This window comes from Lissotriton vulgaris, unplaced genomic scaffold (assembly GCF_964263255.1).
Source record: "Lissotriton vulgaris unplaced genomic scaffold, aLisVul1.2 SCAFFOLD_3354, whole genome shotgun sequence".
Classification (NCBI taxonomy): Eukaryota; Metazoa; Chordata; class Amphibia; order Caudata; family Salamandridae; genus Lissotriton; species Lissotriton vulgaris.
Window position 1 is genome coordinate 161,777 of NW_028251924.1, and position 27,916 is coordinate 189,692.

Sequence of the window (27,916 nt, forward strand, 5' to 3'; positions counted from 1 at the left end):
GATTCATGCACACGCTTTGTGTGGGTATGTCCACATCGGAGCGCTGATTCACGGACTGTCATTAAGGATTTGCGAGTCTTTGTAGGGATTTTCGCCTGTGGTACCTTCCATTCGGATCAGGGTCTGACTTTCGCCTCTAAGGCGTATAAGGATGCTATGGTTTTGTTGGGGGTCCAAGTCAAGTTTTCGTCTCTGTACAGACCTAAGGGAAACAGTGTAGTGGAACGAATGAACCGTGTCTTAAAGCAATCTTTGACAGCTCGAGTTATAGGCATTGGCAGAAACTGGCTGGCCCACCTTAATGGTGTGCAGTGTGCCCCTAATAATCTCCCTAGAAGGTCTCTGGGTGGGCGGACCCCGTACAAAATGCTCTTTGGTATCAAGATGTATGTCCCTGACCTCGACGGTCTAGACTGCAAGGCCCAGGCCTCGGCCTTTGACGTAGATGAACATTGCTATGTTTTACAGGATCTACAAAAGACCAGAGACAGTCTAGCTAAGGAACATTTGCCCTCCACATCGGATGATGCGTTGCAGATCCCGGTAGTTGGCTGGCTACCCCAAGTTGGAGAACTGGTTCAAGAGAAGATCGATAACAGGAAAGAGTTTGGTCCCTGTTATGGCTGTCTTTTTGCCAGCTCTCTGGAGAAGGAGAATGATGGAGAGTGACTCCAGCCTATCACCCTCATAGCATAGGGATTAGGCCGATAGACAGGGGCCCTGTCTTACAGATATAAGGGCATTTTCGTGCCATTTCCCTTAGAGTAAGGCTTATGAATTTAAGTGAGGGGTTAGATATATAAGTATTAGTCATGATTTACTCATTTGCTAACATGCCGATCTGTTTCTCATGGAGCTATGTATATTATGGGCTCCGTAGGCCTTAAGCGAGACAGACTCCATTTTGCTTTCTGCCTGGTAGCTCGAGAAGGCTTTCTAGGTTAAAAGTGATGTTTTACTTTCAAGCTGTTGTTCACTTGGAGAGAACCGGTTCAGGCTGACCCTTATCGAAGGAATGTATTTTTCTCCACTCCGAAGACACAACTTCAGGCCGGCCGGCTGGGAAAGTGTCCTTGGTACGGGGAGGTACAAGAATTTGGTGGGCGGCAGGTTACTGGCCGTGAATTTCCATGAAGGAACGGGCTTTGATATTAGCGAAGGTGTTAGTCTTTCAGTCAGTTAGTCCGTAGGCGGCATCTAGCCGTTAGCATCTCTACCATTATTCATTTTCATGGTGGACAAGTCGCCATCTTTGAAGTCGGAGAAAGATTTAAGACCGAAACTCTCTGAAAATAGACTGAACGAGAAGTGGCGCGGAGCGCACTAATGCAGAGAGAGAGAGAGACGGTAGCTAATTAACAGCAAGGTTCCGAGGTCCTGAGGGAGAGCAGACGAGTTTGAGCCTAGCGGTGCAGACGTGTACTTGTGACGGCTGAGGGTGACTGCAAGACGAGCCAGGACCCAGAGACGAGACAGGAGCCTAGATGACTGCCGAGTCCCGATTTCCCATTAACCAGGTGAAGTCCGACCGATTCTTATAGTGCGTGCACTCTAATCTTTATCTTTTATTCCCTTTGCACGTGTAATGCTGCATAGTAATGTGATTTATGTTTATTGTTAATAAATACCCTAATTCATATAGAATTATTGTGTACCTGGTTCTTGTGTTCAATCTTGGTAAATGATACTTCTAGTTAAGCACTATTTAGACGAACGGATGAGAAATCCCGATCAGACGAATAGTTATTAAATAAGGAGGGAGTAAGTGGACCTTTGATGTCATAAGCACGGAGTACACTATACAATCTGGATCCATATTCAAAGTTATTATTTTAGTTTTATCCTAAGTAGGTTACTGAGACATCATCCCAATAATGTTTCATAGGAATGTGGTCGTCGTTGATATGCGGCGTTAATGAGAACGATAGGAGGAATACTATCGCATAAAGCCACCGGATTGTGGCATAAGACTAATGAGAGCGGTGAGAGGGAGATCACCGTGTAGGTTTCGCAGGATCGCGAACGATTTGGAAAAGGGAGCATTGGGTTCTGCAGGCCCGTGTGTAGACACGCCGGATTGTGTGTCAGATCTGCCCTAGGGTAGAACGGTCTGGGTCGGGGCGACCGCGAGGCCAACTGATGTGAATAAGATATTGTAGAAAATCCATATGTGTATATTGTCATTCCCCATTCTTAGGTGCGACCTGTATATTCATCTTTATATCTACTCAGTGTAAATACGATCTAAGAAGGGAAGGTGAGTACGTTTTGGCTGGGTCACAGGGGCCCCTGGGGGCTGATCCCATCTAAACAGAAAATCCAGCCATTACATCTGGCGTCACGAACTGTTTACGAAGCCTGTGTGCATTGTTTTGTTTTGATCTCGTTGGTTTGCGCTCGGCTTGTACGTATAATATTTTGTTTATAATTGTGTATATAATTTTTTGTGTGTTAATATGTTTCCGAAAAAATCTCCGTCGGTTTTTAAACTACCGATTCAGATTCCCGGCTGGGAGTCTACGCCTTATGAGGCTTTAGCCCGTGAGTGGGCTGATTCTACTGGTTTGAGTGAAAATTGGTCTTCATGCTTGGAGCAGGCGGAGCCTGCCGATGTGATCTCGTGCTTACAGAAAGCGCCAATAGTGAAGGGCGATGAACTTCCTATTCTAGGACGCAGAGGGTGGATTATTCTTAATGCATACAGAATATTGCATGAGAAGTTTGTTCAACTACAGAAACAATTTAAAGATACGGAAGGACAGTGTGTTGAGTTGCAAAATGCGCATACTCTTTTGCGTTGTCAAAATAAACTGCTTGCCGATAAACTTGAAACATATCAGACCATTGCCGAAAGAGCTGCGGTCCGTATTGCACGATATAAATACAAACATCGTCGTGGGCGCGTGTCGTCCCGTAAAGTGCGTATGATTGTAGCGAAAGCTGGAATGGATTGGAACCCCGACGAGTGGGACGGTAATATCTGGGATTCTCATACTTCTGACTCCTCGGCAGAGGAGGGTGACAAGCGCGAGTCTTCTCGCTCCGGACGTGATTGTAAATCTGCTTCATGCATTGATTTGACTCCCGATTCTGACTGTGCTCGTTCTTCCCGTGTGGATGACGTAGCTTGCCCTGATTGTTCTGTTAAATCCAAAATGCGGGCTTCCACGGAAGCTCTTCCCGCAGTCTCTGCTCACCCGATCTTTCAACGGAAATTACAACAAGCCCCTGGTAATCCGGGTGGTATCCCTCTTGATTGTATTGAAGATTTTACTCAGCAGGAGATTAGTGACATCCTGCAACGATTTAAACAACGGCCTGGTGAGGCCTTGCTTACCTGGATGGTGCGTCTTTATGAGCTTGGCGCTTCCGGTATTATGCTCGATGCTGTTGATTGCTTACGATTTTGCTCTTTGAGTTCTGATTCTACTATTCAGGACCATTTTCGGAATTTTAATGGTAATGTCCAAACTTCTTTGCTCCAGCTTGCGTCTGATGGCTGTAATCATAAATATCCAACAGAGTCTGATTGGCCCTCTGATGAAAAGCCGTGGTATACTCTGCGCGATGCGTCGCAACGTCTAAAGGAGGAAGTCATGAAAACGTGTATCTTCCTTAGTACTGCTGATAGGTTATTGGATGGTTTATTAACATCTTCCGTGCGTAACCGCATTATACGTACTTCTCCTGTTGCTTACAAGCAGGTCATGATGACATTGTTAATTAATCAAACTGGCAATCCTTTGTCTGCTGTGCTTGAGTCTGTTCGTCAGCTTGGTGAGCTGGGTGAATGGTTTAAACCTGAAAGACAATCTCGACCTGAGGGTCGTACTGGAGGGGACTATAAGTTCTCTAGACGTGACATGTTTCTTGCTCTCATTGCTGATGGTGTGAAAAGGGAAGAGATCGATGGTGAACCTAATAATATCCTATGGGATATGTTTCGTAAGCGTGGTTTGGATCGGAAGGAAGGTGCCCGTCGTGTGCGAAAGAATGATTATGATCGTGGTTCGGATGACAGTGGTGATGAGAGACGACGTGTGAATTTTGATCGCCGTGATGATCGGCGCCAAGAACGTGGTGATTCCCCCCGTCGGAGTGATGGGAGGGGGAGAGAGGATGATCGTGAAAGGGGAAGAGATGATCGTGGTTCTAACAGACGTAGAGATGCAAGGAGTTTTTCCCCTGATGTACGAAGGAGGGAGGATCGTAACAGACTCTCTGACCGTAATTCACAACTTTTTGAACCTGACACTAATCCGTTTCGTACTGGAGACGGATATGAACAAGAGATTTTGATACCGAAGAAAACTGAAAACATCTACCCTGATCTGTCTTGGTTGACGGAACGCGGGAAAAAGGACTAGGAAATAGGTCAAGCTCCGGTACGCAGGTGGGCCCACAGAGATTACAGACCCTATGTAGATATTGAGATTTTTTGGAAACATCGTAATATCCAAAGGGCCCGAGCGTTAGTTGATACTGGGGCGGAGGCCACTTTAATTCATGGTAAATCAAGGAAATTTCATGGACAGTCTTTTACAATTACCGGTCTGGGTGGTAAAGAAACACCCGCAGTTCAAACTGCACTTGAGATTAAAATTGGTAGGATTCCTCGTAGAGAATACTCTGTGTTGGTTGTGCCACTCTTGGAATATATTATTGGAATTGACATTTTGAAAGGTATGACTTTGCATTTGGATGATGGTTATTATCAGTTTGGTACTAGACAGTACATTTCGACCAGACCCGTACGGGTTGGCCGTTTACGCATGCCACCTATTAAGATCCCTTTAGCGACAAAAGTGATTTCTCAAAAACAATATCGCATCCCAGGTGGTCATGAAGAAATTACTGCTACGATTCAGGATTTGGTTGACGCAGGAGTCATTACTCCGGTCACATCTGCTTGGAATAATCCTGTCTGGCCCGTGCGCAAAAGTGACAACTCTTGGCGCATGACTGTTGATTATCGAGAATTGAACAAATATACACCTAAATTGACTGTGGCAGTGCCTGACATTGTTACATTGATTGAGAGAATTCAAAAGCATCCAGGTACATGGTATGCTTCTATCGATATTGCTAATGCATTCTTTTCGATTCCAATTGCCCCCGAATGCCAAGAACAATTCAGTTTTACATGGAATGGACGTCAAATGACGTTCCGGAGTCTTCCTCAAGGCTATGTACATAGTCCTACAATCTGTCACCGGCTGGTGGCGGAACATTTGTCTGAGGTGCCTACGAATCCACAAGTTCAGATTTGTCATTATATTGATGACATTTTGATTCAAGGCGAGACGCAAGATCAGGTACAGTCTCAGTTAGATCAGATTATTGACTGTTTGCGAGCAAAAGGTTGGGAAATCAATCCTGACAAATTACAAACTCCATCCCAAGCTGTAAAATTTTTAGGAATTAATTGGCATGAGGGTCACAGAGAGGTGATCCCACAAGTTAAACGTAAAATACTTGATTTCGCTGTTCCCAGAAATAGGAAAGAGGCGCAGTCCTTCATTGGGTTGTTTGGATTTTGGCGCCAACATATTCCCCATTTGAGTCAAATCTTGGCTCCGCTGTACCGAGTCACTCGTAAAAAGAATGCGTTTGAGTGGGGTGAACCTCAACAGACTGCTTTTAATTTGGCTAAAGAAGCTATTCAGTATGCTTTGGACTTGTGGCCTGTGAGTGACGGTGATGTTGACTTGAATGTGTCTGTGGAAGGTCTGTATGCCAATTGGAGTTTATGGCAAAAGCAGGGCAGACAAAAAGTACCATTAGGTTTTTGGACCAAAAAGTTGCCAGAAGCTGGCGAGCGTTACTCGCCTTTTGAAAAACAGTTGCTTGCTTGTTACTGGGCTCTGGTGGATACGGAGCAATTGACTTTAGGCCATGCTGTGATTTTGAGGCCTGAAATTCCCATCATGCACTGGGTTTTGAGTTCACCGAAGTCCCATCGAATTGGACATGCTCAGGAGGCTAGTGTGATTAAATGGAAATGGTACATTCAGGACAGGGCACGTGTGGGTCCGAAAGGTGTGGCGGTTTTACATGAGCGAGTGGCGCAGGCGCCCTCCAATGAAGCTGAGAATGAGCGTTCGGTTCCCGTAGTGCAGGAGTCTCCCGTGAAGTGGGGTAAATCATTTGATGATCTGTCCGCGGAGGACAGAAAACATGTGTGGTTTACGGATGGTTCTGCGAAGTTCATCGGTGACAAAAGACATTGGAAAGCTGTCTCCTATAATCCAATCACTCAGAAATTATTGAGCACAACTGGAGATGGTAAGAGTAGTCAATATGCTGAACTTTATGCGATTTACCAAGTTTTGAAACAGGAGTTACCAGGTACATGTCATATTTTCACTGATTCTTGGTCCACTGCAAATGGACTAGCGGTGTGGCTGCCTACATGGCATTCGCATAATTGGGAATTGCATTCAAAAGAGTTATGGGGTAAAGAATTGTGGCAAGAAATTTGGGAATTGCTTCCGCACAGTACTGTAACAATCTTTCACGTGGATGCTCATACTCCGATAGATTCCCTTGACAAATTTTTCCATAACATTGCAGATGAACAGTCTAAAATTTCTGAGGCAGTGGTTGACATGCAAGATTCTGATTTGGCGGGATTGGCGAAATGGGCCCATCAGAAAGCAGGACATTTTGGAGAAAAAGCCACTAACAGGTGGGCTGCTGATAGAGGAATTCATATTCCCTTTTCTTTAATCAAAGATGCCATTCTACATTGTCCCATTTGCCAGCATTCTAGAAAGAAAGAGGTGCCTCAAATTGTTCGAGGTCACTTACATCGAGGTAAATTGCCCGCCCAAATTTGGCAGATTGATTATATTGGTCCGCTTCCTATGAGCAGAAATTGTCAATACATTTGTACAGTGGTTGATACCTACAGTGGCCTTTTGGTCGCTTTCCCTTGCAAGAATGCTACCCAAGTGAACACGATTAAAACCCTGGAACTGATTATTCTATATTATGGTGTCCCATTCCAAATTCAATCAGACAATGCATCCCACTTTCGTGGAAGATTGGTGCAGGAATTCTGTATGGAAAACAATATCGACTGGGTATTTCACATTCCATATTATCCACAAGCTTCAGGACTGATTGAGAGAATGAATGGTTTGTTGAAAGAACAGTTGCGCAAGTTGACTGATGACCGTTACAGCCAGTGGAGAGATGTCTTACTTCAAGCCTTGTTAATACTGAATAATCGTCCTTTGTTGCATGCTGAATCTCCTTTGATGCGTTTGTTTCCTCCACATGTTGATGCGAAACCTAATTCTGTTGCTACCACTGTTACTTATTGGGAAGTTACCCCCGGTGCTTTAGCTCCATGTAGAGCAACCCCAGGTTCCGCAGGCCTCGACCTGCATGCTTTAAATGATGCACACTTCCCAGGAAAGGATCGAATCATTGTTGAAACTGGCATAGGTGTCTCTATACCTGCCGGTAGTTTTGGATTAATTGCCCCTAGATCTGGCCTGGCCCTGAAAGGTGTTCAAGTCCTTGGTGGTGTGATCGACAGTGATTATCAGGGAGAGATTAAGGTTCTCTTGCTTAATAGCAGTGAGATGGATTTGTTTATCAAAAAGTCTGACCGTGTTGCTCAGCTATTGATTATGCCTGTCTTCAGTGGTGAGATCAAAAAAGGCTCTGCCCCAACGTTGCTAACTGTGCGTGGACAAAAAGGCTTCGGATCATCTGATCTTCCTGGAGCTAAAATATGGGTGCAATCGCCTAAAAATCCTCCTGAACAGGCTGATATTATTGCGACCGGTCATGACAACACCGTTTTGGTGATGAAGCCAGGGAAAGATGGCTGGGAAGCTGTCCCAGCTGACAAATGTTATTTACGAGAATGATTAAGGCCTGTGTTTGTATTCTTTCAGATCATTCTTTGGACTGCTGCTGCAGGATGTGTCGTCGTTGGACTCCTTTTGGCTTGCTACGCCGGGAGAGGAGAGCATCTACCGACGCCGAGTGATGGGATAACAAGAGCCACGCGATCCGCGTGGCAGAAGTCCTCCAATTTTTGGATCACACTCGCGAAGCGAGTGACGAACTCTCCGCATTTTTGCCTTACACCCATGAAATCCGTTACTGACATTTTATCAACCTGTTTGGTTGCTGTCCCTGCATCTACTGATACACTTCGTCATGTATTTAATATATCCAATGCCCGACCTAATGTCATTTTGGGCGACTTCTTGGCCCATGAATATTGTCCCTCATGTACTCTTCTTCCAGACCAGGATGTCCTTATTAATTCCAGAATCACTACTTTTAATATTACCCCTGGTGACCTTTGTTTTATGATGACCTGCAATCCTAAAGCCATCTCTGAATGTTTGCGGTTGAAACTCCAAGCCGCTACTACTTTTTCATTTCACCAGCGTTTGTTATGTATGAAAAGACTTCCTAATTCATGTTTTTCAGTGAAGAACAATATGACTTGCAAAAGTTTAGTTGTTGCCACTAGCCATTATCGTTCAATGTTGTTACCGGCTGGATGGCTCTTTTCATGCGGGAATTCATCTTGGCCCTATATTCCTGCGAATATTTCTGGTGGCCCGTGTGCCATCACTAGATTAAGTTTGCTAATGTTTTCTTCACATCCTCCTTCACATTCCCGTATTGTTCGAGATTCCATGTCATTGCATGAAGATTGTGATTCCTCTGTTCATCTTTATTCCAGATCAGAATATCTTGGTTTAGCTTTTTCTATTATTGGTGTTCCTGCATTGGCCGTTTATAATGCCAAAACAATCGGCAAGATGGCCTGCTGGATGGTCAAATCGATCAACCAAACTTCTACTGTTCTGTCCGATTTATTATTAGATTCCCAAGGTGAACGTAGAGCTATTTTGCAGAATCGTGCCGCTATCGATTATTTGTTGCTGAAACACGGGCATGAATGTTCTGAATTTGAAGGTCTGTGCTGTTTTAATTTATCTGATCATTCTAAAGATATCCAATCCCATATTAATAAACTCCACGACTTGACTGCAGAAATTAGAGAACACATAGATCAGGGTTTCTTTGACTGGCTTTTTAATTGGCTCCCTGACATGCATTTTTTACGACAAATTTTGGGAGGGGTTATTATTATTGTCTGCATCCTTATAGCGATTTGCTGTTTTATTCAGTGTATCCCTTCCCTGCTACAATTTTTTAGACTTACGAAGAATCGTAGATCAGTTAGTTTTGTTTCATATTATTCGTCTACTGACGTTAGTTCCATTTAGTTATTGGTAAATAGACTGGAGTCAAGGGGTGTAATGTTATGGCTGTCTTTTTGCCAGCTCTCTGGAGAAGGAGAATGATGGAGAGTGACTCCAGCCTATCACCCTCATAGCATAGGGATTAGGCCGATAGACAGGGGCCCTGTCTTACAGATATAAGGGCATTTTCGTGCCATTTCCCTTAGAGTAAGGCTTATGAATTTAAGTGAGGGGTTAGATATATAAGTATTAGTCATGATTTACTCATTTGCTAACATGCCGATCTGTTTCTCATGGAGCTATGTATATTATGGGCTCCGTAGGCCTTAAGCGAGACAGACTCCATTTTGCTTTCTGCCTGGTAGCTCGAGAAGGCTTTCTAGGTTAAAAGTGATGTTTTACTTTCAAGCTGTTGTTCACTTGGAGAGAACCGGTTCAGGCTGACCCTTATCGAAGGAATGTATTTTTCTCCACTCCGAAGACACAACTTCAGGCCGGCCGGCTGGGAAAGTGTCCTTGGTACGGGGAGGTACAAGAATTTGGTGGGCGGCAGGTTACTGGCCGTGAATTTCCATGAAGGAACGGGCTTTGATATTAGCGAAGGTGTTAGTCTTTCAGTCAGTTAGTCCGTAGGCGGCATCTAGCCGTTAGCATCTCTACCATTATTCATTTTCATGGTGGACAAGTCGCCATCTTTGAAGTCGGAGAAAGATTTAAGACCGAAACTCTCTGAAAATAGACTGAACGAGAAGTGGCGCGGAGCGCACTAATGCAGAGAGAGAGAGAGACGGTAGCTAATTAACAGCAAGGTTCCGAGGTCCTGAGGGAGAGCAGACGAGTTTGAGCCTAGCGGTGCAGACGTGTACTTGTGACGGCTGAGGGTGACTGCAAGACGAGCCAGGACCCAGAGACGAGACAGGAGCCTAGATGACTGCCGAGTCCCGATTTCCCATTAACCAGGTGAAGTCCGACCGATTCTTATAGTGCGTGCACTCTAATCTTTATCTTTTATTCCCTTTGCACGTGTAATGCTGCATAGTAATGTGATTTATGTTTATTGTTAATAAATACCCTAATTCATATAGAATTATTGTGTACCTGGTTCTTGTGTTCAATCTTGGTAAATGATACTTCTAGTTAAGCACTATTTAGACGAACGGATGAGAAATCCCGATCAGACGAATAGTTATTAAATAAGGAGGGAGTAAGTGGACCTTTGATGTCATAAGCACGGAGTACACTATACAATCTGGATCCATATTCAAAGTTATTATTTTAGTTTTATCCTAAGTAGGTTACTGAGACATCATCCCAATAATGTTTCATAGGAATGTGGTCGTCGTTGATATGCGGCGTTAATGAGAACGATAGGAGGGATACTATCGCATAAAGCCACCGGATTGTGGCATAAGACTAATGAGAGCGGTGAGAGGGAGATCACCGTGTAGGTTTCGCAGGATCGCGAACGATTTGGAAAAGGGAGCATTGGGTTCTGCAGGCCCGTGTGTAGACACGCCGGATTGTGTGTCAGATCTGCCCTAGGGTAGAACGGTCTGGGTCGGGGCGACCGCGAGGCCAACTGATGTGAATAAGATATTGTAGAAAATCCATATGTGTATATTGTCATTCCCCATTCTTAGGTGCGACCTGTATATTCATCTTTATATCTACTCAGTGTAAATACGATCTAAGAAGGGAAGGTGAGTACGTTTTGGCTGGGTCACAGGGGCCCCTGGGGGCTGATCCCATCTAAACAGAAAATCCAGCCATTACAGTCCCTCATATCATGCACCGGTTCGAGTTCTTGGAGTGAAGGGCACGAGAACAGTCATATTACCACCACTTCCGGGTCGTAAGGAAAACAGATTTATCTCAATTGACAATGCCAAGACACACAGGGTGGCCGATTCTTCATAGCATGACACCGGCTGTATCCTGTCCTTCCATGGTGAGGCACTCTGTGCTGGCTATTACTTCTGTTGCAGAACCGGAGGTATCCCTCGAGATGCCTGCAATTTCCAGTCCTTTGTTAAGTACTTTTCCTGTTTCTGACATTGATGAGCTGCACTACACCTATCGCCTGATTTGTCAATGCCCGATTTACAGACTCGTTTGGCCACGGAATCAAGATTCTCTTTTGACTCTGTTTCAACACATTCGAAGAAGCCCTCACGTTTAGCAACATATGTCACGTTATTTAAAAAACATTTTTTGATTCCCCCTTGGACATATATTTGGCTGGTGCTTTTTTCAATTTATATTTTTATGTCAATTGGTTTTGTGTTTTATTTTTTCCGTCTGATCGATGGGCACTATGTTAAAGAACGCACAGGAATTCGACACCTTAATGGAACATTGGCCCCACTTTCCTCGTCACACTCAGCGCACAGACTGAAAAGGGAGTTGAATACAGTTAACATCACTGCATGGCCTGTCCTTGATGGGATTGTGTGGGATGCGGTTAGGTTTCAAATTCATGGCCCCACTGAAGTGATTAATGTTCCAAATGTGCTTAGAGTGAATATGGGGGATGTAGTGAAACAAAACATACGTTCTGATGATTGGGATATTAAGGCTGTGGAAGCATTATTCTCTGATTTGAAATATTATGCTGCCTTTGATACTGAAGATTTATACTTAGATTCTATTAATTATGGTGATTTGTTTTGCTTTCAACATTATGGTAATAATTTTTTGCATAAAACAAGTTCCAGGAGGGGTAATGTGAATTACACACAGTGGGAACATTGCCCAGCTCCTTTACAAGGCAGCTCCAGTACATTTCTGGAGAAGTACACTTATTTCACAGACTTTAATCAATCAAACCCTGAGTCGTTTTATTTTAAAATGACACAAAAGTCCATGTCCAAAGTTAGACTTACCGATACAAAATTGCTGTATTCGAAGTCCTTTCTTGACAAGTTAGCTGTAGATGGCTACGAATTATGGAAGGAAAAAATTGACCTTAAATCGGTTTGGGGTACCAAAGATTGGCAGGTACAAGGGACTGAGGCTTTGCATCGTGCATGTCTCATCCCGAATCACATGTTGTTTCTAAATTCTACCATTTCTCAAACAACATGCTTTGGATTGGCTACTTCTAAAAAATTGAATACACCAACTATCCCCGAATTGGAAGAATATTCAGGTTGGGGTAATCACAATGAATTGTCCATTCGAGATTTACAAGCATTGTTGCACAATTCATCCTTTAATGTATCCAGTTTTGCTCCAAAGGGTTGGCTGATGTGGCATAGAAGCTCTGATTCTTGCCAACGTCGTTTTCTGGGCTTGTCTGAGGGATTTACACAAGTCAGACCTGATCCCCGTTTTGAGACTGATCATACTGTTACAACTTACTCAGTGGGCAAATTGTGTCAGAATTGGCTACAACATTCCACGTTAGCTGCTGTTAAACTCCATCTGTCCCAATTGAGTGACAATGTTGATTTGAATGATTTTATAAAAGGCCCGGCTAAGGGTAGAACTAAACGGTGGATTTATGTGATTTACAATGAAATTTGGAAACGTTCACAAATTGAAGCTGCGAAACGGCTAAGAGCTATTAACCAAGCTAATTTGGAGAAAGTTTCTCAAATAGAGGCTGCTAAGCGCCTAAGGGCAATTGACCAAGCAAATTTGGAAAAGGTGCTTGCAGTTGTAGATAACAGTATTAACATGCTTTCTTCCCGAATTTACACGTTGAATAATATTGTTTCTTCTGTTGTTGACATTGTGCATGATGACGTGTCCATATTATACCATGGTCAAAATCAATTGCGTTCTGTAATGCAGTTTGCTTGGACACTACAGACACTGAAGGCGGGCCGCGTGCCCTGGAGTTACATGAACGTGTCCTCCCTATTTGCCCCATTTAATTTGACTGACAAGCAGTGCATGCTTTCCATGCGAGATGCATCATTTTCTATGTTACACATTGAAAAATTAGAATCTTTGCCCTTTTCTGTTGCTGAGGCAGCTGCTGCAACATGGCTTATCCATGGAGTTATTACGTTACCATTTGCTTTGTACAAATTTACTAATTGTATGAGATATATTGCAATAGGGCGATATGAACCACTAGGCAGTGCTTTTCTCCATGAGGCATGGTCTTTACCTTACACTTACAGATGTCTGATGGATGGAAAGGAAGTGAATCTGAATGGTGAAGAATGCACACAGTCGCCTGACCGTTCACTGCTATGCAGACACATCCAGCTGCATGGTTCTTGTAATCAGGACCGGCCTAATTTAGCCTGTGTTTTAAAAGGCACGCCAGTTCCAGCAATAATTCCCACATTTACGTTATTGACAAACGGTAGCTATTTACTTTTGAATAACGAAGAGTGTTGTGGGTTAATGGTCGGTATCGCTTATGTGGTTACTGTATCAGAACGTGTGGTGTGTTGCAAGAACATGCTATATCCACCCACGCATGGGAATTCAGATGTTTCCATCTGGCCACGCATCCCAACCTTGAAAGCGGAGTTCAATGGTTTGAGCAGAATAAGGGCTCTTTTGTCTCAAAAGGAAGTGGCCCTGAGCTCGGCCCGTGAAACTTATGTCCTTCACATAGCTAACACAAGCACAGAGGTGCAGGCACTTTTAAATACTGACTTGCCGTTTCATTTCTGCGAATTAGTTCATCAAATCTTTAATGCCTCCTCCACGTCTGGCTTAGGTCATTTTTTAAATTGGTTAGCAGTGGTCTTGTGACTACATTTGAAAAGATTTTTGGTGTCATCCCCGCTTTCTTCCATTCTATAGTTTCAAGTCTGTTTGGCGGATTCCCTGTTTTGCTGGCTTTAGCTGCAGGCGTTTTGATATTGTTCTGCTTCCTAAAACATGGATGCCCATCCTGCGCAAGAAGCCGCTCAGTTCCTTCTGACACTGTTTCGTAACCGGATGCTTGATTACTATGGCACCCTGCCGCTTGCGACTTTAAGCACGGCATTTGGATTATCGTTTCGATTTTCCTATTTCACATGTGTCCAGCCTGTGTTTCATTGCCTGAGCTGCGATTTTGACTGGGCCATTGATTTGTGTCTCTGCTTGCCGTTATCTCCTGGAGTCGATTTTAATCACCTGATGGGCCCCATAGTTGCTCACGAGTTGGTTTGTTCTGGCGAAAGGATTATGGCCTTGGCAGCGATGCATGGACTAATGGGTCAGTGGGACATACCCGCAGCGGCGCATGAGTTTCTGGCACATAGCGTTCTTGAGAACCCACTGAGTTGTCCTCTGATGCTGCTAGAGGGTCCGGTGCTGAAGGAGCACGTATGTTCTTTCCCATTGCTTAACTGGATGGCTGAACTGTTTTCGGATGATGACAGTGATTTCATGTTTGAAGCTGTCGCTACCTATTTTGCATATTCTATCCACCCATGAGTGGCTTTGGAGACTTTCATTATATTGGCACGTGACTTTTGAGTAATTCTGAATGGTGCCTTTTTCTTATGAACTTTCAATATGATCTAGGCCTATGATTTTATGTCGGCCTCAAGTTCAAGACTTATATTACATTTTTGTTTGGCCACTATAGGCATTCATACATATTTTTATATACATTTTTAGCTTGGCTCAATATTGTTGAACTCTGCTTTCATGTTATGCCTTTATTTTAGTACTGGCTTATATTTTTTTGACCGTCCTCGGATCATTGGGGGGGTGTCATATAGATGCTGCTTTTCTATATATTGTGTTAAGTTAGCATGAGTTTATTAAATTTATTTATTTATTATTTATTAGAGAGTTTTGTATAGCGCGAACAAGACCCGTGGGTATCAGAGCGCTTCACATAAAGAGCAGATTAAGGATTAATACATACAGTCACAAAGATCAAAAAACACAAATATGAGGTAGATGCTTCTAGGGCTTTGGGCGGTGTGTATTGATATATAACCCTCCGATATACCATTATGCATTAAGAGGTTGGTTAGGCACACTTATAACATAATCTATCTACACAAACCTGTATGGGGTAGAAAATTATACCTATGAAAGATAAATGTATAGAGGCTGATTTAAATCATAATCTAACTACGAAAACATGTCTGAGGTAGAAAATTATAAGGCTTTAACAAGTGAGATAAATATGAAAGATAAATGTATCGAGGCTAACTTATATCATAGTCCGTCTACATGAACATGTATGAGGTAGAAAATTAAATGGCTATAGGATGTGAGGTAGTATCTAGGTTCACATTGTCATGAGGTAGCCTTTAGTGTATAGCTTAGTTCCAGTAGTGACGCCAACCTCAATAGTACCACCCGTCTCATATCGTTGAATATCTTACAGCTTCTTCCCGTTGAAGCTTCCCTTCTGGAGGCGTGAGTGTTCTGAGGTAGAGCTGCACTTGATCGTAACCATGTTCATTAAACCTGTGTAAGGTATTTACTCATCAAGAAGCTCTTCACTTCCCGCTTAAATGTTATAGTCTTCTGAATCTTCCTAATGCTTGGTGGGAGTGAGTTCCATATTCTGGGGGCGGCTCCTGAGAACGCTCTGTCATAAGTTTTTTTCTTTCTAAAAATGGCTGCCCGCAGCAGCAACTCCTTGGCGCTCCTAGCTGGTCTGTTCCCTCCCGATAGCTCAATTTTCTTGGCTAGGTAACTTGGCGTGTTGTAGTGAAGCGCGTTATGGGTAATACATGCTATCTTTAGTTGAATTCTGGCTTCAAAGGGTAGCCAGTTAAGTGCTTTTAGGTGAGGGGATATATGATCAAATTTTCTCGATCCCGTGATGAGTCTTGTCGCTGCATTGAGGCAAGCTTTTAGAGGCGCTGTGGACGTTTTTGGTAAGCCAGCTAATGTGGTGCAGCCATATTCAATCCTGGATATAACTAGGGATTGTATTGCAAGTTTAAGATCCGCCTCTGAGATGAAGGGTTTCACTTTTCTTAAGTAGTTCAGGTGGAATCGAGCACTTTTAGCCATTGAGTTAATGTGCGCTTTCATGTCAAGGTTTTCGTCTAAAGTGATTCCTAGCGATTTAGCTGAGTTGTTTAGGGTTGGGGTGCAGTTTAGCGCCGTCACCAGCTTAGTCCATTCCTTTATTTCTGCCTGGCTCCTTGTTGGTGAGATTAGTAGGAACTCTGGTTTTTGGGTGTTTAGCTTTAGATGATTGGAAGTTAACCATTGCATCGCCTTTTTTAGCGTCTCATTCATTAGCTCAATGTCTTCAAGGGAGGCGATCTTTATATATATCTGTGTGTCATCCGCGTACATGTGATAGGACATATGTGAGTTTCGGAGAATTTCTGTAAGAGGTTCGACATACAAGTTAAACAGGTCAGGGGATAATGTTGATCCTTGTGGAACTCCGATTGAATTAGGGCATATAGATGAAATTGATTGGTTAACCAGGAATCGTTGTGTTCTGTTCTGTAGGAAAGACTTGAACCATTTCAGCACATTTCCAGTGAGTCCCATCCTGTCCTGTAACCTTATCAGTAATTCTTCGTGGTTTACAGTGTCGAATGCCGATGACAGGTCCAGGAGCATCAGTAAGCAGGCTTTGTTTTGGTCCAGAGCCTGTAACGCATCATCAACAATATGGAGGATAGCTGTTTCCGTGCTATGCCCGGATCTGAAACCTGATTGGCATTCATCTAGAAGGGAGAACTTAGTGATGTGTTGGCTCAATTGGTACTGTACACATTTTTCAATTAGCTTGGCCAATATAGGGATGTTGGTCACTGGGCGAAAGTTATTCGGATCTATTGCATCCGCTGTAGGTTTCTTGATTATGGGAACAACTTGTCCTGATTTTAGACAGTCGGGGAGGATCCCTTGAGATAAGGAAGCGTTTATTATTTTGGTCCAGATTGGAACTACGATATGGCTGATTTCTCTTAAGCACTTCGCAGGTAGGGGGTCGTGATAGTGGTTGTTCGGCTTGAGTTCCGAGAGCGTTCTTGCGACCTTGTCCTGGTCGTATAATTCGAATGTGTCCCAGTATGCCTTGTTTTTTGTCTTGCTACACCCTGTTGTCGAGTCAGACTCGTTCGTGGCCAAAGGTTGGATGGGAAGGTTAGCCGCTGCGCTTGTGAGCTCCACTTCCAACGATTTGGCCTTCTCCGTGAAAAATGTTGAGAATTCCTCGCAACTTATCGGAGTTTTTGAGTTTTCATGAATGGTTTTGGCTAGTTTATTTGACTGTTGCTTTAGGATTTCGAAGAGTTTCCGCGGTCTGTTTTTGGCATTGTCCAGTTCAGATCTTATATATTCCTTTTTGGAATTGATGATCTTTTTGTTATATTCCTTTCTGATTTTTCTGAGGGCTATCAACTCCGGTGAAGACATATTTTCCTTTGGCTTCAGTTTGCACACGACACATAATTGTTATTGTAGCTTTCAACCTAGACGAAAGATGTGATTTATTTGAGAATAATATGTTATTGCTCTGATATCTGTCGTGCTTGGTACACTGTCTGAACAGTGGGTGCTGAACGCTCTAAGAATAACCTAACACAAGGTTGCTGGGAGCTCTGATCGTCACACCACTAGACATAACACAAATACAGTTGCTGCCAACATTGGGCTCTAAGCGGGTTTAAGATAGAGTTACTGGGAATGCAAAAACACACTTGATGGTGCTTCGCATGCAGAGAACTGGTAGCTGATGATGTGATCTTCTCCTACTGACATTTAGAGGTATGGGCCCACCCTGCTAAAAACCCAAATGAGACCTTCTTAGATATAATATAGTATGCTAAATAGGGTGCGCAAAATATAGGTGATACAGATTTCTATAGATTTTGCAATATAATATGCTATCACCGTTTGCTTACTATGGATTAGTGACTATGCTGATAACTCTGATTTTTATAATATGTATTCTGGTATTATATAAGATACTGCGTTTGAGAACCTTGCATTGAATAATAAATATTTCAAAATTGCACGTGTCTTCTTTTACTCCCCGTTCTGGTTTGAAATGATTATAGAGCGAAAGAGTGTTCATGTGTTCCACGATACCTGAGGTAACCCAAGTTCATGTTCTGGTTTGTCTAAGTCATTGGTCAGCTTGTTATGACCAATGAGACACTGTAGCTAGTTCGGTAAGGGGATTTTGGATACTAAGGTGAGTTTTGGGTCACCCTAATTCACTAAGGTTCTAGATCTCTATGCACAGTTCTGTGGGAGAACGGAAACCCTGCTACAGTTTCATAGGCCTGTCCCAGATAAGAAATGCTATCAAAATGAAATCCTACAAAACAATATATTACTGGCCGGCAGCAATTCATACCCGGACAACGTCGGTACGGGCTGCTAGTAAACATATATATTAGTCAGCAGATAGAATACCATAAAGCCACTTGAAAAATAAAACCACAATAGAACGCATATACAAGTCCAAAACTGGATAGAGAACTGCTTGCTTGAAATGTAAACAAACGTGACAGGTTAACCACATCGCTGCGGCGGAAGTGGGCGGGGCAGCCGCTCGGCGGCCGCATGCTGATGCCGGAACCGCTCCTTCATCAGCCGCGGTTGGGCTGTGCTTATGACGGAGCGGTTCCGTCATGGCCCCGCCCGCTCAATGGAACGCTCAGCGCAGGCGCAGAATTCGCGCCGCGCATGAGCGGGGGCAGGCCATTACGGAACCGCTCCGTCATCAGCACAGCGCACCCGCAGCTGATGACGGAGCGGTTCCGTCATCAGCACGGAAAGGGTTAATAAACAGCTGATCCACTGTAAACATTTAGGGGAGAAATTTCCTCATATAAAACGATTTTGCCTCCTTTTTGAATTTTGCTATGGATGAAATTCTTCTAATGTTAGGGGGGAGGGTGTTCAAAATTCTCGGTGCTTCCCCTGAGAACGCTCGGTCATAAGTTATTTTCTTACAGAAACGAGCCGGTTTCAGTAGTAGATCCGCTTTGCTCCTGGAGGACCGGGTCCCTCCCAAAAGCGTGAGTTTCTGAGCAAGGTAGATTGGAGAATTGTTGTGTAATGCTTTATGAGTGATGCATGCCAGCTTGAAATTAATTCTTGCTTCGAAGGGTAGCCAGTTGAGGGCTTTCAAGTGCGGGGAGATATGGTCACATTTTTTGAAACCCGTTATAAGTCTTGTGGCTGCATTAAGGCATGCTTTCAATGGGACTGTTGAGATCTTCGGGAGCCCTGCCAGGGTAGTGCAACCATATTCGATCCTTGAAATGACCAGTGTCTGAACTGCTGTTTTGAGGTCTGCTTTATCTCGGAAGGGTATTAGTTTACGCAAGTAGCTTAAGTGGAACCTGGCGTTTTTTGCCATTGTGTTGATGTGTGCTGACATGTTCAGGTTTTTGTCCAGAATGATACCCAGTGATTTAGTTGAGTCGACAATCTTCAGAGTGCACTTTAGAGCAGTGATAAGGTTGGACCATTCTGCAATCATACTTTTGCTTTTTTGGGGTGTAATCAGTAATAATTCCGTTTTCTGAGGATTTAGCTTCAGGTGGTTCTTGGTTAGCCATAGTAGGGTTCTTGTTAGCGCTAAGTTCATTGTCTTTATATCATCGGACGAAGCGACCTTGATATACAATTGAGTGTCATCAGCATACATGTGGAAAGCAATGTTAGCTTTTTGTACTATTTCCCTTAGAGATCTACGTATAGATTGAAAAGTGCCGGAGATAGCATAGAGCCTTGTGGAACTCCTATAGTATTATTGGTTGCGTTTGAAAGGGTTTGGTTGAAGATAACTTTTTGCGATCTATTCTCAAGAAAGGAGCTAAACCAGGTTAGAACAGTACCCTCAATTCCCATTCTGTTTTTCAATCGATCACGTATTTTGGCATGGTTCCCCGTGTCAAACGAAGCCGACAGGTCCAACAAGATTAAGAGGAAGTTTCATTCTGGTCAAGAGCCAGTAAAGCGTCATCTACTATGTGCGGAATTGCAGTTTCAGTAGTGTAGTGTTGACGGAAACCGGATTGGCAATCGTTTAACAGCTTGAAATCAGAGATGTGTAGACTTAGTTGTTGTTGGACACATTTTTCCAGAATTTTGGCCAACATGGGAATATTAGTTACAGGTCTGAAATTGTTCGGATCTGAGGGGTTCTCTGTCGGTTTTTTAAGGCGAGGAATTACTTGCCCTGTTTTTAAGCAGGCCGGTATTTGGCCTTGGGATAGTGACGCATTGATGACCTTAGTCCAAGACGGGTTTAGCAGGTGGTTTATGGATGACCAGCACTTTGCCGGTAAGGGATCGTTGTAGTGATTGTTAGGTTTAGTGGTTGACATGATCTTCGAAATGTCTAATTCACTGACCGGTATAAAATCTGACCATCGGGCATTGTTTGTAGGTTTGTCAGATTCTTGTTCATCCTTAACTTCATCCCCCAAACCCTTCTCAATGTCAATGTCTTCAGCTGCTTTTTTGAGTTCCTCCTCCAATGTGATAGCTTTGTCTGTAAAGAAGACTGAGAAGTCTTCGCTATTTAAGCTTGTTTTGGACATGACTGGAGCCACTTTGGCAGATTTATTTGATTGATCTTTAAGTAGATCGAATAATTTCCTATTCACTGCATTATCCAATTCTTTCCTGAAGAATTATTTTTTTGTTTTAATAATGCTTTTGTTATACGCTTTCCTGGATTGTCTCAGTAGTATTAGATGAGGTGAAGAATGGTGTTGTCGCCATTTACGTTCTGATAATCTCAGTGCCCTTCTTTCTTCATTAAGGGCACCATTGAACCACAGATTTTTGTCTTTGTCCAAGACCCTTTTCAGTTTTAGCGGGGCTAAGTCCTCAATAATGCTGGACATTGATTTGTTACAGTGCAGCGTGAGGTCATTGACGTCAACCATGTCAATGTCAATGTCAGAAGTTCTTATATAGCGCAGCTTGTCACCGTGAGGTCTCAAGGCGCTTGCAGCATAAGAAACCAGAAAGAGAGATGACAGAAGAGAAGAGGGGCTTACACAACACAGGGGGTCCTACTTGGGAAAAGCCAGGTTTTCAGTGCTTTACGGAATTTCTGGTGCTCCACAATGGAAAGAAGGTGAGAGGGCAGTTTATACCATGCTCTTGGGTGGCTGCAAATCTGTTACGCAGCGTGCTGCTATGCTTTCCATATTAATTCCTCTAGTGTCCTTGGTCCATTATTTGGGTTTGATAGCTTGTGAAGATGGTATTGTTTTTCTGAGGGGAATTTGGAATGTAATTATGTGGTGATCCGACCAATCACAGGGTGTGATTACAATGTTCTCGATTGATTTCTCTTTAGCTACGATCCAATCTAAGGTGGAACCTTCGGTGTGGGTAGGGAGATGACATCCTTGGACTAAAGTTTGCTCGTCCAGGAAGGTTTTCAACTGGGTGATTTGATTATCATCCTGATCCTCCCAATTCATGTTGAGATCTCCTAAGAAAATATAATTTGATTGCAGATTAGAGTTAGTAGTAATGATTTCTATCATCTGGCCAATGAATTTGGTCTTAGTGCCCGGGGGGTGGTAGAGTGCATGGAGTTTACAGTTCTGGTTATCTGATGATCATAAGGACATGCCTAGATATTCACAAGACTCTAAAGGATCAGCCTGTATTTTTGTGATGGAAATATCAGATCTATGTATACAGGCGATTCCTCCACCCTTTCCGATATTTCTATCCTGCCTCAGAATCTGGTAATTTGGAGGGACTAATAGGTCTAAGCAAGGCGACGAAGAGTCAGAAAGCCAAGTTTCAGTTAGAATGGTTATCTCACTGTCCCGGTCCCTACCATCTATGTGGGTCGAAACACCATTTTACCATCAATAGTATCAGGCAACAAAAGATTAACAGATACACACAGACACATATTCATATGGCGAAAGCACAAATGCAAAAGGTGGCATGCACACAGACTATCAGACATAGCAGTAGGAATATATATAGACAAAAAGACACTAGGCTAATAGCTAGGGATTTACAGGCAGCTTCACAGTACTAAGTTCACAGTCAGCAGTACACAGAGTACACAGAGTTTGGCACTCCATGGGGGTACAACAGTCACACTGTGTACCCCTTTGCCCTCTTTAAGTCAGTATGTGCTGCTGACTGACAACTTAAGCACAGTCTCAATGCAACAGAACTCTGGCACAGAGCTACCATGTGGGGCTGTGTGCGTGCCCTTCAGTGATAGTGCACAGTGGTGAGTGCTGTGCTTTCTTAATTCACAGTGATGTAGAAGTGTTCTGTCCTTGATAATACACAGTGATTCAGTTTACTGTTACCCTCTAATAATGCAGTAAGGAAGTGTGGCCTTCCACTCTGACAATGCACAGTGATGCATTCTGATTCTACTGCTTCTGCAGACACGCATTGCCTACACTTTGCAGTCTAGAAAACCCTTCTTTAGACATCTATACTTGTAACAGAAATCAAGGTTATAACTTGGCCTCTAGATTGTAATCAGGAGATTGGTCCAGAGAAGTGTGTGATACAAAGTGTATAGCACATACCTCTGGGGCCGCCATCTTGAAACTTTCCATAACTGTTTGTTTGCCCTGAATAACAACAATGATGGTTAACATCATATTACAAAGCATGTGTTAGCCGGTAATTAAATAATGTTAATCATGTTACATATGTTTGTTTTTAGTGAAACATGGATTGAAAGGCAGAAGATGGTACAACAAAAAGTCAACCAAGTTTGCAAATGTGATATGGACAGAAGTGACCCATTGTTTCCAACTGTCCTGCCCCAGGCTGACTGTCTGCTCCTGGTGTTCTCTTTGGAGCTCTTCGCCACAGACAAGAAGACCTACTGCGATGCTTTGAAAAATCTGTCTTCACTGCTGAAATGTGGAGGACACCTCATACTGATGTCAAGCCTCGAGGCAACGTTTTTCATGGTGGGCGATGTGAAGTTTCCTTATCTCTTCACCAATGAGGAGTTTCTGAGGACCGCCCTCACGGATGCTGGTTACGTCATAGAGGAGCATCACATTAGTAATCGGAAAGTGCAATGTTTGTATGATGTCACAGATTATACTGGTGTGATCATTGTAAAAGCACGCAAAGAAAGAGATATTTAGTCTTCAAGTACATAAAGGCGGTATCAGAGCCACTGGTAACACAGAGGTGAACTGTTTCCTGCATCAAATTTCCTCCATTGTCTTTTTTCAATTTGCTTTAAAGTAGTTATTTAATACTGGCAAAGGCTAAAAATGTTTTATAAGCAGGACACATAATGTTAAGTTACAATAAAGTATACAAACATTACTCAGGTGTCTGGACATAAATCCACTCAACAACCCTTGACGTGCTTCAATCTCATGCTCCACCTTTTTTCCTAAAACACTCTTCACAAGTTGTGTGATCTTTTAAAGAATTAATGTCAAGATCTGACTTCTCGCCCTCCAGAGCGCAGACCACCAAAGCGCAGTGAGCTCATGATCCCTATTTGAGGAGCTGCACACATCAGTTTCCCCTATGGATGGTGTTCACACAGTCTATACAGGGAGAGAAGCTTCCCTTCTTATCAAAAGTGACTGAGTGAACATCACATAGTTAGAGATGTGTCTTCTCATTCTGTACAGACCTTGAATATTTTGTCAAGAGTTCTTGGCACAGTAGCCCAGATTCTTGGCAACTGGTGGCCTTTGGAAGAGGTTGGGCATACATATCTAAGATGAACTATAGTGAGTGAAGCAAGTTCCCCCATTGGTGTTTGTGGCTGGGTTCTTTCCTGAGAATTTTCTGAAAATGTTGGGCCAGATAGTGCAATTTAGTCCACAATTGTCATGTAAATTTGGTGAAAAGTCATATGTTGATAAGGTGGACTCGTGAAAGAGCACAGCACTTCTGTGGGTGATCCTATCAGGAGATTATGGGGTTCTCCCACTGCAGAAACGTTTGACAAAATGGTCTCAAGTATGCATTTTCCAGCACAATGTCCATAAAAAAAGCCAAATTTAAGATGCACATGTGAGAAGTTGGCCTGGAATATGCTGTCCACTATTCTAGTGGGCACCTTGCACCAGTCCAAACGACCCTTATTGATGTTAGGTTGTAAAGTCAACCTTATAGACAAGCTATCCTAGTGGTAGCTGTGGAGAGCAGCCTTCAAGCTAAGACAGAGAGGCGAGATAAGCAAGTTGTTTTACCAATTATAATTGAATGACCAAATGAAAGCACACCACACAAGGTATATATCATATATATATGTATTTAATCTAAACACAACCCCTCTGGTCTCTTTATGAGGTCAGAGGTAAAAGTACAATACAAGGAACTTAATTAGCATACGATAAGTTGCACAGTATACGTTATGCCCTAGGGGTCTCACAAACCATATACTAAAATAGTGGTATAAGAACCACGTGAGAGTTAGAAAGCAGGCCTAGGGCCTGTAGAACCACTGGGGCTACTCTAAACAACCAAGTGTTAGGAAGAAGGAGGCCCACAGGAGATGCAAGCAGTGTCTAAACACAGCTGCGGATCACCATTGACTTTCTATGGAGATTTTAAAGATTTAGGGCACCCAGAGGTGAACTACGATGGAACCCTTTTAGACTTAGACACTTAGAGGGTCAATACCAACGGGAGCACCGGAGTACTTGAGTTACCTCACCCACGGAAGCCGGGTGCATAGGTGTCTTTGGTGTCTGGTTTCGTCGTTGATTCCAATGGAGAGCTGCGAAGAAATGCTGAAGGCGACAGAGGAAAAGTGTCCGGATGGGTCCAAGGGTGGATCGGAGATGGGAAGAACCTGAAAGCAGAAGGGACAGAGTCTAGGTCACTAGCCAGTGAACAGGATGGCGAGGAGAAGATGCCAGCCGATGTCACGTGATTTCAGGTGAAAGAGGGAAAGCTTGACTCTTCAGCCACGAGGACCATGAGGTGTTGACGACAACCAGGAGCTGGATTCGAGCTGTCCTGTGAAGAATCTCGAGTGCTGCAGCATCGGAATCCACATTGGACCCAACAATCCTTGGCAACAGCAATCTACGCAAGATTACAAGATTGGCTTTGGTTCAGACCAGCTACGACTGAGGGACTCCTCCTTTGGAAGAGTGGGGGCATGTCTCGAGCAACCAGGAAAGCTCAAGAAATCAAAGAGTCAAAGGGTCCTCGAGCGGAAATACACAAAGCTGGCCCACTGGACACTTGTGGAGTGTAGGCCTCTGAGCTTCAGTGCAAAAGGTGTTCGGGCTGGAGCTTCAAATACCCCAATGCACAACTTCGGGAGACTTCGGGAAGTAGGTGCAGTTGCAAAAATGCAGGATGTCCAGGGGCTGTGGTCCCACGTCTCTGCTGTCAGCTACAGGTCTCAGCTTTGCTGGGAGCGCAGATCAGCGTCAGAGATGTCTGGAAGTCCGTGTCCTGTTTTGCAGATTCTTCGGGATCCAGCAGGAGCCTCAAAAATGCAGAGCAGCAAAGATGCTTTTATTGCCTGTTCGAACAGGGTGGTCACTCCTTGACCACAAGGGAGATTTCTTCCATCTTCCTGTCGATATGGAATGTCGAAGGTCCAAGATATATGTTGCAGAGTTTCGTCCAGGGTAATCTAAATCCCTAGGGACTGGGATCCTATTCTTAAATCAAGTTTAGGGGTTGGACTAACTCTAGGGTCCCGCCTATGGGAGGACCTGGGGAGGGGGGGTTACACCCCTTCCCCTTTGTCCAGTTTCGTGCCAGAGCTGGGGCTGAGTGCCCCAGCAACTGTTTTGAACTGGGAAATGCATGGAGCACCTTGTGTGCCCCAGGCAGTGTCTGAAACGCACTCACTGAATGCAACCCACCCTGTCCAAATACACTAAACCCTGTCTGGGGAGGTGCCAGCACCTCCCTGGACAGGAAACCTATTGTCCAGGCCTCCCCTGCCGGAGTATCATCCAGCAGCAGAGGGCAGACTCGTGTCTGTGGCAGCAGCATCCATTTTGTGATGCTGGGGTTCTATTTAACTTTAACTGGGTTTACCAGTAACTACATGCCTTCTCCCTCTAGAAGGATGGAATGAATGCTACCCCCGCCACCAGAACTGGCGGGGGGGGGGGGGTAGTACTCCAAAGTGTTTGACACCTAACACAACATGTTTTGATAAAGCCAAACCAAAGTTAGCATTGATTATAATACATTTAAGAGTATATGGTATGTTTATATCATGGAACAGCTATAAGGAGATGGTTCCAAAAGCTGCAGAGGGGCTCAGCTCATGCTAGGGCACCCTCTCACACAAACCCAAGCACTCTGCCTCCAGGATTGTCAAGGCTTGCCATATGAGTGACTTATAGGTTACTATGTGTCTATATATATATACTAGCAGCCCGTCCCGACGTTGTCCGAGTATGAATTGCTGCCGGCCATTAGTATATTGTTTTGTAGGATTTCGTTTTGATAGCATTTCTTATCTGTGACAGGCCTGTGAAACGCTCCGATTCACAGTGCACTGCTGATGCACTTAAGAGTGCGCGTTCAGTAGTGTGTGAACTCGAGTTTCCCTACTTTATTTTTCCTTGCAATATTATATAGCGCGAACTCGACAACATGGCGTGACCACAATTTACATTACAAAAGAACACATTCATTTGTGGTAGGCACGGGGAGACAAAGCGATTTGCCTGGAATCACAGGATGTTGAGCTGATGCCGAGATTCGAACGTAGCTCCCCAGCTCTAAAGTTCGCAATTCTAGAACTTGTGGCGGGAGGTGTGTCTAAAAGTGTATGTCGGTGCTGGCCATCAATGAGAGAGACCTGTGCATTTTTCAAATGGGTGGTGAAAAAATATGAGTATGTTGCTGGAGATGTGGGCCGCCGTGCCACCAATGTACTTACCGGGGGAGGGTAAACACTCATTATTCCGCAACTTTCTTTCCGCGTACCATCACTCCGCATACTTTCATTACGAAAGTACCATGACTCCGCAATGCCATTATAATGCATGGCATTACATTTTATATGCTTTCACCACGCATACATTTATAACGAAATTCGTTGTAAATGCATGAATGGTAAAAGCATGTTTTTTTAAAATGTTTGGATAAGGTAAGTATGGGTATAGGGGTATGTGTTTTGGGGTACTGAGGTATATGTTTTGGGGTGTTTGGGTATTTTCAGGGTTCAGATATAGTTTTGGGTTATGGGGTACAGAGGTAGTTTTGGGGTTTAGGGATAGGTATGGGTTTTGGGGTACAGGGGTATTTTTAGGGTTCAGGGCTAGGTTTGAGTTTTGGGGTAAAGGGGTATTTTTAGGGTTCAGGGGTAGATTGGGTTTTGGGGTACAGGGGTATTTTAAGGGTTCAGGGCTAGGTTTGGGTTTTGGGGTACAGGGGTATTTTTAGGGTTCAGGGCTAGGTTTGGGTTTTGGGGTACGGGGGTATTTTAGGGTTCAGGGTAGGTTTGGGTTTTGGGGTGCAGGGGTATTTATAGGGTTAAGATGGGTTAGTGTTTAAGGGTGTTAGGGTATTTTAAGGAGTAAGGGTGGGTTATGATTATGGGGTGCAGGGGTATCTAAAGGAAGCAGGGTGGGATTAGCACACAATATGAGACATGGCATGAAGGGCGGAACGTACCACACGCCCCCAGCATTTGTCACGCCCCAGCACACACCCACAGCACAACGCAGACACGCCCACAAGGGACTACTTTGCTGGCACGGTTCTTTTACCTTTTAAATGTATATGGTGGGCGTCTGCATAGCCTATGTCCTTCTGCTGCAACTGCCCTTTCCAACGCTGTATTGAGTGTTGTGATT

General features: G+C 43.8%; 1 protein-coding gene across 1 annotated transcript in view; it reads left to right on the forward strand.

Annotated features, from left to right (window-relative positions):
- Positions 1 to 23,441, forward strand: part of LOC147662707 (nicotinamide N-methyltransferase-like) — a 74,099-nt gene extending 50,658 nt beyond the window's left edge. Inside the window, exon 3 of the mRNA XM_086950958.1 lies at positions 22,819 to 23,441. Coding sequence (XP_086807084.1) covers positions 22,819 to 23,254 — 436 coding nt within the window. The 3' untranslated portion in view covers positions 23,255 to 23,441. The remainder of the gene's footprint in view (positions 1 to 22,818) is intronic.
- The last annotated feature ends 4,475 nt before the right edge of the window (positions 23,442 to 27,916 follow it).